This window comes from Lissotriton vulgaris, unplaced genomic scaffold (assembly GCF_964263255.1).
Source record: "Lissotriton vulgaris unplaced genomic scaffold, aLisVul1.2 SCAFFOLD_2561, whole genome shotgun sequence".
In the NCBI taxonomy this organism is placed as follows: Eukaryota; Metazoa; Chordata; class Amphibia; order Caudata; family Salamandridae; genus Lissotriton; species Lissotriton vulgaris.
This window is the reverse complement of record NW_028242038.1, coordinates 13,907-30,902: the sequence shown is the minus strand read 5'-3', so window position 1 is coordinate 30,902 and position 16,996 is coordinate 13,907. Positions and strand designations below refer to the sequence as shown.

Here is a 16,996-nt window from a genome sequence, read left to right as displayed (position 1 = left end):
TATCCATCTTGGAAGTAGAGCTTTAGCATTCGGAATGCTTGCCCTCGTTACTGCTTCTAGGGCAGGTACTGGTGTAACGATTATTATTTGTTTACCTTGTGCCAGGGCTCTTTTTTTTGCCACAGCAGTTTGAACTGCTGTCAGAATTTTTTCTGTAGAGCTGAATTTCATTTCAGCTTGAGTATACAAATGTGATTTGTAAGCTACAGGTACCGTTTCTCCCTCATTAGAGGTCAGGTATGTGAATCCACATCTTCCTGGGATGACTCGGATTACAAGGTTGCGTACGTTTTCGCGTGTTTGCAGTTTTGTTTTAGTGAACATGTCTGTCTGTAATGATCTCAAAATTTCTGTGTGTTTTTGAGTCCAATGTATTGGTTTGAAATCAGGTTTTATTAATTCATAGGGAGGTTTAACCCTCTCTGCATAATTTAGAATGTATGTTCTACCGAAATTCAGGAAGCCTAGTATCGATTGTAAATTTTTCAGCGTTTTTGGTGCTTGGAGTACTGCACACTTCTCTAAGAAGTTGTCTGCCCGGCTTTTGTCTTCACTTGATAATTCATATCCTAAAAATAGGACTGTTAGATGGGCAATTCTTGACTTTTTAAAGTTGAATTTGTAATCCTCTGATGCGAACCCAAGAATTATGGTGTTCACTCTTTTTAAGTGAGTCTCCAGGTCATCGTCTGTAAGATAGATGTCATCGATATATGATAATGCCTCATCATCATATTTGTAGTACTTCTGTTACCCTTGCTGAGAATAATCCTGGGCTATTCTTGAATCCCTGTGGGAGTCGGCAAAATTGTTTTTGTGAACCCATTATTGAGAAAGCGGTCATATACCTGCTTTCAGGTGCAATGTTTTGACAGAAGAATCCATTAGAGATATCTAATGTTGTTTTATATTTTTTGCGCACAATGTTGTTCATTAGTGCTGCACTGTGTGAATTTTGTACTGCAAAAGTTTTGCAGCAGGAGTTTAAATGTCTGTAGTCCAAAACTAGACAATATGAATCGTCTGGCTTGGAGACAGGAAACAAAGGATTGTTCATTTGTGAGGTGCATCTTTCAATCACCCCTTGATATTCAAGTTGATCTAAGATCTCCCTGACTTGCTTTTTAGCTTCTTGTTTAACTGGGTACTGCCTTTATGCAGTGGGTTGATTTTTTAACTGGATTTTGTGGTGAGGAGAGTCCTCAGCCCATCCTACATGATTTTTGTATAATGCAGGGGCTTGGGCCACTGCTCATTTTCTTGCAAATGTTTTTCTTTATGAATTAGAATATGATTTGAGAAGGCAGGCATAATCATTTCTTCGCCTTAAGGGCACTCCCTGACAAACTCTGGTGGCCAGTCTTTTTCAGCTAACAGGATGTCCTAGCCTTTAGAAAGATTCTCCCAAAAGAGACCTTTTATTTTCCTAGTTTTATCTCCCTCTATACGTAATGTTATTTCATATAGTTTATGGGGCACGCTAACTCGCGTGTCTGCAGCTTCCACCTGAATGTATTCATTCGTGTCCACTGTCTCCAGATGACTCATCAGGATCTTGCGAGCTATGGTCACTTCTGCTGCGCTGTGTAGCATTGTCTGGGCCCACTCTCCGTTTTTCAGTTGTGTCCTCAGAATCCTCGTCATGTTTAATTTTAATACTTGCTACCTTCTTTCTGGGAAATTGTGATTTTTTACTTTGATGAGCAGGTTCTTTGTCTTTGGACTTGACGTGCTCTTCCTTGTGTTCTGACCATCCTCTTCTTTCCGATTTCTGTGAGGAAGTCTGAAAAGAGCGAGAGGGACGTGTATCAATATCTTGATATCTATCAGGTTTTCTCAATTTATCCCTATCTCTAAGATTGTATCTTTTCTCAGAGGGTTCCCTTTGGGGAGACTTGCCTCCTCGGCCCGAGATCTTTCTCTCCGTGGAGGAGACCTTCCTCTGGACTGGAATCGGTTTTCCTTGGGTGTGGATTGTTTATTACCATCCCAACTCTTTTTTGGAGTATTTAGATTATTTTTAATAAATGTTTTATCAGGATTTTCAGTTAATTGGGGTTTTATTGGATTCCCACCCAAACTATCTCTTCTTAGCTCTTCATAGGATTTTTCTATGATTATATTGACCGGAATGATTATAGCATTCGGGTCATCTTGCTGGAGACTTGTGTCTTCTGCTAAGAGTTGAGTTGCTAATGCTTCTCTATCTTTCTTTTTTTTTTTTTATCTGTTTTTATTGCAGAGTTAGAAACAAAGCAGCAAAGTAGGTCAACCTTCTCACTCTTGACATCTCAAGGCCCATTTTTGTCAATAAAATTGCACACAGCCATTCAGCCCACATCCAGGAGGTTGGGCGGCGTACCCGTTCGTTCCAGCAAAGATGTCATGGTGGCTATTCATAGAGATGTCTGGTCAACAACATAATGTAGTATCTGCATTTTTAACCCTCCAAACTCCCCCCCCCTAATTCACCGCCAATTATAGTCAGCCACCCATTGTGGGTGACACCAGTAGCATCAGTGCCCGCGCTATTCGGTCTATTCTAGTGCCCTCCCGTGGTGGTGTTCTCTGGGGACTATCGATGACCAATCCCGGTTTACCCAAAGTGTCGTGGCCCGGATATCCTCTCCCTTCAGTTGTAACCACAATTCCTTTCCGCAGGCACCCCTCCTGTCGCTACAGCGGATCTCTAGTAACTCCCCCCCTTCCCCTCCCTCTCCCTAACTGCTGCTGATGTGGGTTGTAATTATAGGTTCTGACTCAAGAGGTCACCACTTGACGATTCTATGCATTCGTTCTTACAAGCCCCATGGAACCCCCCTTTTCGGATGTTTCTACTCTTTATCCTCTGTCATATAGTCTATCAAAGCCTGCACTACTGTTTCCCAAGCCCTCGCCATCTCCAAGCTCTTATAGTTAGCGGTCCTAGCAGCCTGCCGCAATCTAATCACACTTTCACAAGTGGACCATTTCAGCAGCTCATTCATCCATCTCCTAACTGACGGCCCTCCTTGGATTTCCAGTGCCAGGTAATCTCTCTCTGGGCTAATATGAGTCCTAGATCAATAAATGTACTTGTAATTTTCGTTCTGGTCGTGTGAGGGAACCAAAGCAGTAGGCAAGTCGCCATATCAAACTCCACTTCACAGTCCGTAACTGTGTTCAGAAGCTCCCCCACCTCAGGCCAATACGTTCCTAACTTCGGGCACCCCCATAATAAGTGGTCAAGCTCTATCTCAGGCGATAGGCACGCTGCATCTTGTACCCGGAAGTACCGTCTGATCTTTCCCGGGGTCAAGTAGGCTCTATGTAGTACAAAGAAATGCACCTGCTGGAAGCGGGCATTTCTGCAACCCTTCCACGTCCTCTTCAGGATATGTCCCCAGACCGTGTCTGGTATAGGTTTGCCTATACTCTCCTCCCATTTCTCCTTCAGTGTAGTTAGTGGCTCTAGTCCCTCATGTAGCATCCTAGAGTGGAGGCAGGTAACCGCTTTGATCGTTCCCGCAGCCATCACCACATATTGACAGGCCATGGTCGTGTCTGGTTCCGCCAGCCCCCCCTTTCCAGTGTTTCTGCATCGCGCGACCACTGCTGCGTGCAAGAGGTAGCTCCCATCCGGGAGACCAAACTGATCTTGCAATACCCTAAAGGGGACCAGCATCCCATCAATATATAAGTCTCCCACCATCTGTAGGCCCAGATCTTCCCATTCCTTTAGTGGGGACCAATCGCCTCCATGTGGTAGTGCCGTCAACATCCCCAGAGGGATCTCCGGCGCGTATGGCCTTGTTGCCTTTGCCCTCTTCAAGCTCCTGTGCCAGCACAACCGTAGGGTTCTCTCTTCCATGGATAAACCTCTCAATTCTAATTTCTGTTGCATAATTATATATGATAAGATGTGTCTCTGGATACCGGTCCACCGGTCCTGGTCTGGGCCTCTAAATTCTTTTGCAATGTTTTGCGTTAGGATCTGTAATTGTGCTGCTAGGTAATACAATTCAAAATCGGGAACCGCCATCCCCCTTCCAGATTGGGTCTTATCAGAGTAGTCAAGGCCACCCTGCGCCTCCCGTTCCCCCAGAGAAAGTCAATAACCATCGTCCTCAGTTCTTTAAAGATCCGCTGAGGAACCCACACCGATAAGGTACAAAAGTAATAGAGCAGCCTTGGCAAAGCCACCATCTTCAGTAGTGCCACCCGGCCTTGCACCGATAAAGGTAGGGAGGCCCAAAAGGTCATGCACCCCCTCAAAGTCCTGATGCAGCGCCCTATATTTCCTTCGAGCAGAGTTGTGGCATCATGGTAAATACGGACCCCTAGATAGGTAAAGCAAGTACCCTCCCAGACCACATCCACTGCAAGAGGGGGATATGGCGTATCCGCCCGCAACGGAAAAACAAAGGTTTTATTCCAGTTCACCCTGAGGCCCAACAGCCTACCATAATTTGTCAACATCTCCACCGCCCCTTCTAGTGCTCTTTTCGTATCCTCCAGGTACAGCAACAGGTCGTCTGCGTACAGTGATATGTGATGAGACTCCCCACCATGTCCAATCCCGTTGTACAGCGCCCCTGTTCTCGCCTGCGCTGCCAGTGGTTCCATTGCTAAAGCAAACAACAGGGGAGATAGCGAGCATCCCTGCCTCGTTCCTATGCACACCGGGTAGGCGGAGGATATAACAGACACAGTCGTACCCTGGCCGTAGCAGAGGAGTAAAGAACTCTCGTCCAGCGCCCGAATCCGCCCCCTAGGCCAAACTTCTCTAGCACCCTATCAAGGTACCTCCACTCTAGGCTATCAAATGCCTTTTCGATATCCACCGATAAAACTGCTGGTTTGTGATCGGTTTCCAAGGTGCCATCTAGTAAGCGGACCAGACGGCGGATGTTTATAGCGGTGTTCCGAGTAGGAATAAACCCGGCTTGGTCCCTGCGGACCAGCATGGTCATGTGCGGCAGTAGTCTGGTGGCCAATATGTGACTCAGAATCTTGTAATCCACAGTCAGCATAGACAGGGGTCTATACGACGTCACGTCAGAGGCCTCCCTACCAGGTTTCAGCAGCGGTACCACCAGTGCTTCCCTCATCGATTGGGGTAGACGCCCCAGTTTCATGGCTTCAGAGTATACCACTAGTAGCCTGGGCGCCAGAGTGTCAATATATTTCACGTAAAATTCAATCGGTAGGCCATCCACCCCCGGTGTCTTATTTCTAGCCAGCCGCTTGATGGCCACCCGAATCTCCGACACCGTTATGGGACCGCCCAGGTCCTTCGCGGTAGCGTCATCCAGCACTGGGATATGGACACTCTCCAGGTAGTCGCCAATGGTAGAGACGCCCACCTCTAGCCGACTTTCATATAGAGTTGTGTAGTACGACAGGAAGCGCATCAAAACTGCTTCTTGCGAGTAGACTACCGCTCCTGTCTCCGTCGTTATGCTCATAATCGGGCAACCTCTAGGTTCCGGATTGGCAAGTTTAGCTAGTAGTTCCCACCTTATCCCTTTCCGCATGTACCTTTGTGATATACAAATTATAATCATAGCACCGCAGTCGCTATGTTGCCGTCGCTACCAATTCCTTCGCCTCTAGCAGCCGGTCCTGTAAATCTGGTCGCTCAGGACTACGCTGTTCCAGATCTCTCAACACACATTCCGCCTTTTCCAAATTGGCCAAAACCGTTGTCCTTTCATTCGAAAACCTGCCAATGCAGATGCCCCTCACTACCACATTCATTGCATCCCATTCAATCGATCTTGTGGCAGCTAAACCCTCGTTCTCACCAAAATAGCGCTCGATGCCCTGGTGGACCGTATCACTGAACACAAGGTCCTCTAATGTATCAGGCCGCAGTCTCCATGTTGGAACCGCCGACCTCGTTCGCTGCCACTGCACAGTCAGCAGTAATGGATTATGGTCCGAAATGGTTCTAGCCAGGTATTCTGTGTGAGCTATCATGGGAGCCAGGGGGCCACGACACAAGATGGAGTCTATCCTAACATGTAATGCATGTAGCGCCGAGAAGAAGGAGTAGTCCCTAAGATCAGGATGTTGTTCCCTCCATACATCAATAAGGCCCCACCTCCCCTGCCAGTCTTTCCTATGTGTGGCTAACCTGCGCACTGGGGAGTCGGCTAATGGTGGGTGTGATCTATCCAGTAAGACATCGGTGATCAAATTGAAGTCATCTCCCAGTATGATGGGGCCCGCTAAGAAGTGTGCCAGCGAGCCTGTCAATCTATCAAAAAAGCGGGCCTGGTCAGCATTGGGGGCGTACACACTACATAAGACCACGTCACGGCCATACAGCCTTCCCTCCACCGCTACGAATCGACCCTCAGGGTACACCAGCTGGTTCGTGGCCTGGAAAGGGACCCCCGCTCTCACCCATATCAACACCCCCCTGGCAAGTGCGATGTGCCAAACACCTGGCCGTGCCACCTCTTCTTCAGTGCAGTACATTCCTGCTTGGTTAAGTGAGTTTCTTGCAACAGTGCTATTTGAATACCACGCCTTACCAGATAGGCGTGCACCTTGTATCGTCTTGACATTGTTCGAAGTCCACGGACATTCCATGTAAGGCATTTCAAATTAGGTAATGTCCCCATTGCAGCCATACCCCAACCATCCCAGCAGTGTTACTCGGCTACCCACATCATTGCAGCAAAACCCCCCACTCAAAACACCCCGGAAAACTCCCCCAACCCCTCTCCCCAGAACAGGACCTAATAACACAACATCAGTCCCCATCCAAACCTGTAACAAAACACACATTCTACTACTCTGTAGTCGTCACTACAGAAGGCCTCAAGGGCAACGAGAGGGTGATTCAGAGCCGACGGGGGCAGGCAAGGCCCTCGCCCTGAGCCCGCGACCCCATGCGGTGTTGCAACACAATACCTGCCTTTCCGCAGAACACCAGGGCAATCTGCACCAGCAGGATTAATGAGTATGGTCCTCACTCTAAATGTCATTCATTAAAGAGTCCATCTGCAGTCTGTAGGGTGACCGCCGGCCCCCCAGAGCTATCAACGTCCGAAATGTCTCCTCCAGATTTTCCTCCGTCCTCTTCAGAGTCCGAGCCTATCAATTGTCCCTCCTGTTGTGAGCCCGTAATGATCGCCGTTTCAGCCAAAGCTCCCTTTCTGTCCGCCGCCATCTGATCATCCCGCATCGCTCTCTTGAGTTTATTCCGCTTGCGGATGCGTTGGGACTTTCGCACCTGGATAGGTTTTTGTCTCTCCTCCTCTCCCTTACCCCTGCAGTCCGTACCAGCACAATATAACTCGAGCCATGACCACACCTCGTCGGGAGTCTGAAAGAATTGGGTCGTCCCATCCAGGATCACTCGCAACTTGGCCGGGAAGAGCAAGGAATATTGTATGCCCTCATCCCTCAGTTCTTTTTTCACTGCCAGATAAGAGGCCCTACGTTTTTGGACCTCCTGCGTGTAGTCGGGGAAAAACCGTGACTGAACTGTTGTCCACCTGGAAGGGGCCCGTCGAGCGTGCCCTTTGTATCAACAGGTCTCTGTCTCTGAAATGCAAAATCTTGACCACCATAGGTCTGGGTGGGCGGCCCTGCAAGGGTGGGCGGGCAGGGACCCTGTGCGGCCGTTCCAAGGAGAAGAAAGGGGAGAGACCCTCTGGGGCCACAACCGTTTTGAACCAGTTCACCATGTAGACTACCGCGTCATTCCCCTCAACTTTTTCCGGCAGGCCTACCACCATCACGTTGTTCCTCCTATTTCGGCTTTCGGAATCCTCCGACCGCTTCTCCAGCGTCGCCAGGCGACCAAGGATATCTGTCAGTTTGTGCTCTGCGGTCACCACCGTCGGTTTGAGTTCCTGAAGCAGTAGCTCATTTTCCTTCACTCTATCAGTTAGTTTAGCATGATCCGCCCTCAAGAGACCCAGTCCCGTGGCAACCTGCGCTATATCTTGATGCAGGGACTCCTTGGTTGCGGCTATTGCCTCCAGTATGCCATCTAGTTTTTTATTCAGTCGCTGTTCCTGCGCCGAGCCTTCTGAGTCAATATGGGTCCTGCTATCCGTTTCAGGCCCTTTCGCCTGGTCATGCCACTGTTTCATTTTCAGTTCGCGACCACTGGCGGCCATCTTGATTACCGAGAGCGCCGTTTCGGTTTCGCTTCCAGGGGATTTCTCGGTTCCTACATCCATCTGCAGATCCTCTTCCCCCCGCACAGTAGTCTCAGTATTCCTCCCGAGCAGTGGCTACCTTTTTCAGGGGTTAGATCGTCCTCAGCCTGAGGGCCTCATTACCGTGTTCAAAATGGCCATTCACTATCCGTTGCACCTCACTCCGGGTGGGCAGCGATCACACCCAACAGTACTTCTGTAAGCACCTAGCGGCCCAAAAGCCTTTCTTTGCATAGCCTGTCGTCGCCCGCTGTGTGGGCTCACCAGGTCCCCTTGACAGTAGAATCGAGGAGGTCCCAATACCATATTGTGGAGAAGCCAATAGTTCACACCAAATCTAGCAGGCAAATGCCATGTTGAGCCTCATCTGTGGTCTGTGTGGAGTGTTGCTCTGTATTGATCCGGTGTGCAGACCCCCAGCGCCAGCCGATCCCCACACTACCGCCTCCTGTGTGGCCATGCAGTGTCAGATTGCCGCTGCTGGTCGCCGATCTCGTCAACAGTCGAAGTCCCGTGTCACCTCGTCCCACCGGTGAAGCCCGCCCGGGCTCACTCCTCATTCAGCTCAGCAATCACCTTCGTGATCGGTCGCCCTGTGCAGGGAGTGACGCCCTGTCTGGGTTCTTGCACGGTGCTATCAAACAGCTTCGAGGTCGGGTTTAGGTTCTACTCGTCCCTATTTCCGCTCCTTCCCCGTTGTGCACCTCTTTACAAGTCCTCCATGGCTCGTTGTTGTCGGACTCTCAGCGGCAACGATCGTCTCGGGCCGCGTTCAGGAAACGAGGTCTTCCTCACACGGTCGCCATCTTAGGCAGCGGGGATCGGCGCCTCGATTGCAATTCTCTAAAGTGGCGGAGAGCGAACTTTATTGCAGCCTCATCCGTTGACAGGGGCTTCACTCCGCTCACTCCTTCAGATGTTTTCCTTCAGCATTTCCCAGCCGCGGTCCTTCGCACCTCGTTGTTCAGTCTCCTCTGCTCGGGGCTGCTGCCATCTTACATTCAGAAGGCAGCCTCTCATGCTCCGAAATCGGTTCTAATTACACCATTCGGCCTCCTGCGTCTTCGAAAGGATGTTCCTCCGCTACACCTGGGGTTCCGTGCAGATTGCCCGCGATGCAAGCAGAGCGGAGGCGAAGTTTATCAGGAGAAATTGCGGGACCGGGCATGGAACTACAGGCTCACGCCGCCATCCCCATCGGCGTCCAAGCCACGCCTCCTTCTCTATCTCTTTCTTCTTCACTTTCCGTCATTTTATTGACTCAAAATGTTTTTGTTGCAGAGCAAGTTTCAAGGAAACAAAGATTAGGTGCACAATATTTTGGAACACTGTATCCTTCAACGTTGACTAAACCAAAAACTAATACATAGGATTCTCATCCTACTAAGATCCGGCAGATATTAACCTTTCACCCACTCCAGACGTCTATTGGAGTTTTTACGGGAGAAAGGGGTTTGTGTGAAAAGCACGACTAAGTTACTCTAGTGTCCTGCATTAGATTATCGCCTTACCAAACTTTGGGCGCCATGTAGTGTAGTTCCTATATTCCCAATCGGCTCTGCGCATTGGAATAACATAAACAGCAGTGTAGACGTAAGACTGAGGTCATCTAGGTCTCTACTGACTATGTTAGACTTAATTAGTTTTTGCCAGCTAGCTCATAGGTCACTAGAAACTTTCTCGAATGTTCAGGAAAGAGTTAACTGTCCTGATTTAGACAAGAAGGGATTAGTTTCTGACAACCGCATAAACATGACAACTTTGCTCCCTCAGAATAAAGAGTGTACCTCTAGAGTCGTGTGAAAACAATAGACAGCTATTTCACTCAGTCAATTGTGCATGCTTAATTTCACCAGAGTGCAGAGAAATAGAGAGACAGGCGTTTTCAATAAAAGGTGTTATTTTATTGAACAGTCTTCTTTCTCATGCAAGAGAAATTAATTGCCCACAATTGCAATATTTATCATAAAGTAAAGTGTGTACAGTAAAAGTAGTATTATGAAATAATACTGTAAAAACATTGATATGGTTTCTTAGCCATATGATACTTTAAAATGGATAAAATATATACATACATAAAAACATTGACTAACGAACTCAACTGGTGCTTCTAAGATACGCCTACCCCGGTGTACCTGACCTAAGCCTAATACGTGGGAAGGAGTAAGTAAGTTTCAGTTTTAAGTTACGTTTAGGTTTTTGCCAAGTATCGGAATCAAGAATTCTCTCCAAGGTTTTAATCAGCTCCATACCTTGGTTATAGATTGAAGGAGGTCTTGTATCTCGCTTCTCAGGACTCTATCTCCCAGCAACCCGCGAGGGTGACTTGGGAATACCGGAGCTGGATTTCTCGGCGTGAGAAAAGGCAGCTTCTCCAGTGCGTCAAAAGGGAGGGTCGGCTTCCTTCGGCTCTCGCATCAGCTGGGCTTCGGATAAGTAGATAGCCGCTCTGCTCCACACCACCGTGTGTTTGCTTAAAGCAACGTTGGTATATTTACACCTGAAAGGTGCCAGGTTTGACGTAAGGTTGGACATAAGACGTCACTAAGAACTAACAGTTCTTTCTGGACTCCAGGAGTTCTTGTGCAAATCAAAACAAAAGCAATGGGAATTCCTGGGCTGCTGGAGGATTGGTTTGTTTAAAGAACGCGTTGTGCTTTCTAGGAGTCTATGGGAGTAGCCTTGACGTGTTTTGGACTGCATGGGCTATTACTAAATATGGATATGATTCTTATGCCTTTATAAGGATACTTTTTGTTATAACCACATAAGGGCATGAATCAGGAATATCGAATTAGGGTCCTAGATAAAAATACAACAAGGGTAATTCAAATTAAAGTCTGTAGCACATTAGGCAAGTCTAAAACTATGACTGTCTTTGGTCAATCTAAAAAACATTTGCTCTTTTATGGTAAATGCGTACTGATCTTCTAATTTCCTTGCAGATGTGAGGGCAAGTACTGGTGCAGTTTTCTAAAAGATTAATTTTAGGTGTGGCCTTTGGATCAGTTTAATGGAAGGTAGCATGAGCGGGTTCAAAACACTTCAGTTACCATGGCACCAAAGAGGGCTATAAAAAGCCCCTTTATGAATTGCTTCATGATCCCTTGTGAAAACAAAGATAGGGCAGGTCCATCCAAAATCTAGGATGGGGACGGGCTTTATCGCCATACAGTGTTACTCTTTAAAATCTAACTGAACGCATCACTGCTCTTCTGATGCAATGAGATCAAAATGATTGGCTCTCCTTTCCAATGGCGCATGAAAGCAGGCTATATCATCTGGAGGGAATCAAACCATGTATACAACTTGCCTCCCTCTTTTGGTAGGATTTAATCCTCCAATTCTTGCTTGCAGTCTTACTATTTTCTTTCCCACAGATCACCCTTTTCTTCCTTTTGTGATAACCTTTCACAATCTGACATATCTTCTTCAGCCATATCCCTAGGTGCTGGGCGAACAGAGTCGAACACTGGCAGAGTCCAGCATTGGAGAAGGGGAAAGAGGTGGAGGTAGCAGAGATGGAGGCAGCTTAGGTACTCGATGGCCGCAAAGGTGGCCCACATGGGTTCCCAAATAGATGATATCCAACAGACTGCACAAGAAACAGCCTGTAGAAATTGTCCATCATTTTTTGCAGCATTGGTATTGAATACAACAGATACTCGAATGATGAACTCAGTCTCTTTATAGTAGCATTGAAGACCATATAACGGCAGAGGAGTTTCAGACCTAAAGGTGAGAGGACGATATTAATTTTCTTGGCATTCCTCTCATTTATAAGCCTCCTTCCAAGATGCAAGCACCTAGAGCACATCCAGCTGTATGACTGCACTGCTTCCAAGACATTATTCTGGTCGCTGAAGTCAGCTTCAGTCTTTCAATCTAAAGTCTAACTAGGCAGTCACTTTCAATGAAAAATGACAACATTAAATGGAAGTGGAATTTCTGTTTTTGACGAGGTAGTGGTCAACATTGAGTAGATGGTTGATGGTATCACCATTGACTAAGTGGGAAGTATTGCCTTCAACAAGAGTGTTGTCAACAGGGAGGAATAGACAACTGAAATGTGGTTGTCAGTGTCATAATCAACTATGCTTTTATAGTGGATTTGGCAGTTTATGAAGTCTGTACCAAAGGCTTCAATCGAGAAGTGGTCATGGGTAAGAAGGTAAACTAAGACTAAATCTTCTTTGTCGACAAGGGACGGGGGATTTGTTGTTGACTCTAAGTATGGAATGCCTGATAGGAGGCTGGTCTTCACCCTTTTTGGAGAGATTTCCCGAGGAAACTCCAGTTTCTTCCTTTGAGGAGGAAGGCTGCAGGTACTAGAGGTGAAAAGTTCAGAAAACTCCACAATTTCTTTTTTGTGTTGCCCTCATGGAGCAATTTTCACTGAATCATTCCTAGATGACAAGGCATTCATTTTAGAAGATGTTTTTTTCTTTTTTTCCAATGCAAACCTCCTTTCTCCATCCATTGAAGTTGTAGGAAAGGTTTACAAATATCACAGTGAGATGCCTCAATTGAACAGGTGCAGGCACAGATTATGGAGTATGCAGTATCGATATACTTTAATGTCACAGGCAAAATTTCAAGATCTAAACAAAAAAAAATAAAAAATCAGTTTCCACTGAGCAGTTAGGATCATGTTTCCAAAGGAAATTCATTTTTTGTTTTGCTAATAACATTTGCCTCATTTGACGAATCTCCGAGACTCTATCCGAAAAAAAAGGCCTCTTTTTGAATTGTTTGCACATGGAAGGTTTTGGAGAGATCGGTCAAGCAGGGGGGGGGCAAGGAAAAAGGGGATGTACCAAAACATATTTTCCCATTCATTTTTCCATGGGAAATTTAGACACAGCACCATGGATTCACACCAAATTTTGCAAAAAAGATGTAAGGCGTGAAAAGTGCTTTATGTGTTTTGGTGTAATCAGTTTAGTAGTTTTGGAGAAATTAAAGATTTAAAAAACTGTATATTTCACGCCGCGGAGGGTCCAAGAAGTTGACAGATCCCAAACTGAGATCTGATTGGCTAGCATGGCCTCAACCAGGAAGTGGTGGAAGCCGACTTGGGACTGAGTCCTGTGTTCCTAGAATGTACTTATTTATTTTTGTTTAAAGTCATAAGGGCGCAGGGTAGGGATACTCAGGCCGTTTTCAGCCTCTGGACCCGATACCTGGCATTCACTGTATTTTTCAGGGGAGGAGGCGAGCAGCCCCTCTCCACAGGCTGCTTTCGACACCTAACACCCTTTCCCCCGGGCCCACTTTACTTTTTAAGGGCAGGACAGGGCTAAATGGCCCCTCTGCCCGAACTTTTAAAAGGCCCTGGAGATCCCATACTCCCGGACTGCTACTATTAAAAAAAGGGGAGGGGGCTGTGCGGCCCCAGCTCCGTGAGCTTTCCATGGCCCCAGGGACCTCATCCCCTGGGCCGGCTCTCCAGCTATGTCCTGGGGAGCCTACCCACAGGACACAGCAGGTTCCCTGCCTGCACCAGCATGGGCAGTGAAATTTGTGTTTTCCTTCACCACCCATGCTGGTGTAGGCAGGGAAACTTGTGCTTGCTTCCATCTGTCAGCAGTATTTTTAAAACTCTCACCAAATGGGAGTGAACACAAAGTCTGCTCCCAGCAGGAGGGAGCTTTAAAAATGCTCCAACCAGCTAGAAGCAGACTTTTGATCTGTTTCCCTGCCTGCACTGATGTAGGCAAGGAAACCAATTAAAATATTGCTGCTGCCGAAGGGAGCAGCATAAATAGCTGCTCCCTGCGGGCGGGAGCAATGCCAACTCCCTCAGCATGCAAGGAGCCGACTGGGGCCGCGGGGTCTAGGGCACCCACCTTAAAATAATGCGGACCATTGGGATGGGGCATCGGGCAAAATACATCCCGGATAGAGGGGCAACATGGCCCTCCTCCCTGTCAAAGTACATAGGGTCCTGGGGGAAGGGGTACCCAGGGCCTAATGAGGCTTGGCGAGGGGACTGCCTCAAACATGATGTGCAGTAGAAATCTGAGTTATGGTGACCTTTTGGGGGAGGTGTGGTAGGAGAGCTTGAAACGTATACCTCATTGGATAAAGTTTGGGCTGTATCAAATGAGGTGGATGTGCTAGCTCTTTTAACACTGGTTACTGCTATTTAAAGATACTGGGGATTCCCAGCTAAAGATGGGGAATGATTGCATCATGTGAATATCTCAAAGAGCCAAAGCTCCCAAAGCTGGAAAAGCCAATAGATCTGAACGCATTTTAACTTACAAACCACACATGCCTGTTTTGCTGCTGTTGTAGGCTGACGGCACAAAGAGGAGCTGCTAGGGAATAGCAGGATGGCTCATATAGGAGCTGCAGGAGACGAATAGGCTTACAAGGACTGCAAGGCTGGGAGACAGAGAGGGGCTGAGGAGAGGTGGGAGCCTATAGGGGGCTGCAGAGGTTAGGCAATGTGGCAAAGCAGGGCTGCATAGGCTAGTTATGACCCATAGAGTGCTGTGGAGAGCAGCACATGGGGCAACAGGGAAGAAGTAGAAGGGCAGGCAAGGAGGCTACAGTACAGGTGCATGACAGACTGCAGTTGGGACTAGTTCACACATAGAGGCTGCAAAAGAGTGGTGGGTGCAAAGTGTTGATGAATAGTGGCAGGGACATGCAAAGGGGCTGTACGGAAAGGTGGCTCAAAAGGGGTTGCAAGTGCACGGAGGGGCGAGAGGGGTGAGGTTTGCAATATAAAACATCAAACTTCATCCTATTCCAACAAAAATCATCATATACATGTCCACACAACAAACATCAACGGTAAACAGGTCCACTATAATAGGCCACGCACCAACCTTCATATATCCATCCACCCACCATCCTATGGCACTATACCCATAATCACATGACTGCACACTGTCCACTATATCTAAAAAACCACCAGTGTACTCCCACAAAACTAGTTTTAGAGAACCACACTGCCACATTTACACTACCACCCAATCAACGTACATCTCTCACCATAAAAAGCACACATTCAACATCATACACCCATAATTATATTCCAACACAGCAGCCATCATGGACTGATACAGGCACCATTTAACTATGCTGTACAGTGGCACTCCAACGACTTAGTCACACCTTGAAATATCCTTTTACGCATTTAGAAACATAATCAGTGACTCTCTCAAGCATCTCATTTCAAACGTTCTTAAGTAATAAAGCAAATCACAACACATACTAAGTGTAATGCTCAGGGCCACATCCTTGACATGACAGATGCAATTGCAGAAGATAGAAACAACAAGCAAAACAGGTGATGGACCGAATGTGGATCAATGTCACACATTCACCCCAGTCTGAAGATCTGGGCCCAAATCCATCGTTTTTTTGCACTCCACACCACCCTGGGTTAGACAATGGCGATATGCAAATCAGCTCTGACCCTGTGCCCCATGGGAACAGTCCAGTCCGAACTACAAAAGCCATGTCCTTCCCAGAACGGAATCAAGCATCCGAGGACCGGACCGGTTTCGAGGTAACACCTCTCATCAGCCCGGCTAGCTTGACTCCAGTGGTGTGGAGTGCCTGGGACCCACGTCTGAGCATCCCCAGCGCACTTAGGGCGGAATTTGCAAACAAAACAGGTGATGGATCGAATGTGGATCAATGTCACACATTCACCCCAGTCCGAAGATCTGGGCCCAAATCCATCGTTTTTTTGCACTCCACACCACATTGGGTTAGACAATGCAAAGTGGAGTTGGAGTGCAAAAAAACGATGGATTTGGGCCCGGATCTTTGGACTGGGGTGAATGTGTGACATTGATCCACATTCGGTCCATCACCTGTTTTGTTTGCAATACCGCCATAAGTGCGCTGGGGATGCTCAGACGTGGGTCCCAGGCACTCCACACCACTGGAGTCAAGCTAGCCGGGCTGATGAGAGGTGTTACCTCGAAACCGGTCCGGTCCTCGGATGCTTGATTCCGTTCTGGGAAGGACATGGCTTTTGTAGTTCGGACTGGACTGTTCCCATGGGGCACAGGGTCAGAGCTGATTTGCATATCGCCATTGTCTAACCCAGGGTGGTGTGGAGACATTCTATGGTGTTTTAACAAACTGCTCTAACCAATGAGTAAACATCTCTTATTATATTACATTATATATCAGATCCTCTAAGGAAAATCTGGTACAACTATCCGGAGAGAAGAGACTGCATGAAAGCCAAACATAATTCTGCGTGTCTCATGTTTACCTCCTTCATAATCGCCAACCTCTTCTTTTCAAAAGCGTCTGGAGGGTCTTGTTTCTTCTTCCACCTTTTCATAAGTGTCTTCTCACGAAGTTCCCACTGGGCCAGCCCATGGTTCTTCGACTTGTGGATCTCATGTCGTCTTACCTAACATGATATTAATACAGTTGATACACCAACAAATGTAGCAAAATAAACATTAATGCTAATCTTGCCCTTTTACAAGTAAGGCAAAGTGTCAATGAAAAGATCTTTTGTACTGGAAAACTTCATAAATTCACATGCTTGAATCATTCCGGTCACTGTGCTGAGCTCCCAGCTAGACAACTGGGACGATTCACACATCTGATTCTATTTTAGAGCCAATACTGGAGAAAGAAACTATACTAATGATAAATAGATGCCGGGCCAAGGAATATGTGGTGGTCCTGGCATGGCCATGCAGTTTTGGGGAGCCAGTATAGGAAGGCCATTGAAGGGACTTAAAATCATAACCATGACTCATGTATATGGACTGTGGCCCTCAGGGAATGCACTGCTTCAATGACTACCTTTTCAACACTTTTGGACATAATCTCCAGCTCATGCAGCA

The 16,996-nt window shown here is 47.2% G+C and overlaps 1 protein-coding gene across 1 annotated transcript in view; it reads right to left on the bottom strand.

The window, feature by feature from the left end:
* The window catches only part of LOC147669085 (spindle and centriole-associated protein 1-like), a gene marked incomplete at its 5' end in the record, with an annotated part of 265,959 nt that extends 249,408 nt beyond the window's left edge, over positions 1–16,551 (bottom strand). The window contains one exon of the mRNA XM_086948236.1: positions 16,408–16,551. Coding sequence (XP_086804362.1) covers positions 16,408–16,551 — 144 coding nt within the window. The remainder of the gene's footprint in view (positions 1–16,407) is intronic.
* Between the last annotated feature and the right edge of the window lie 445 nt (positions 16,552–16,996).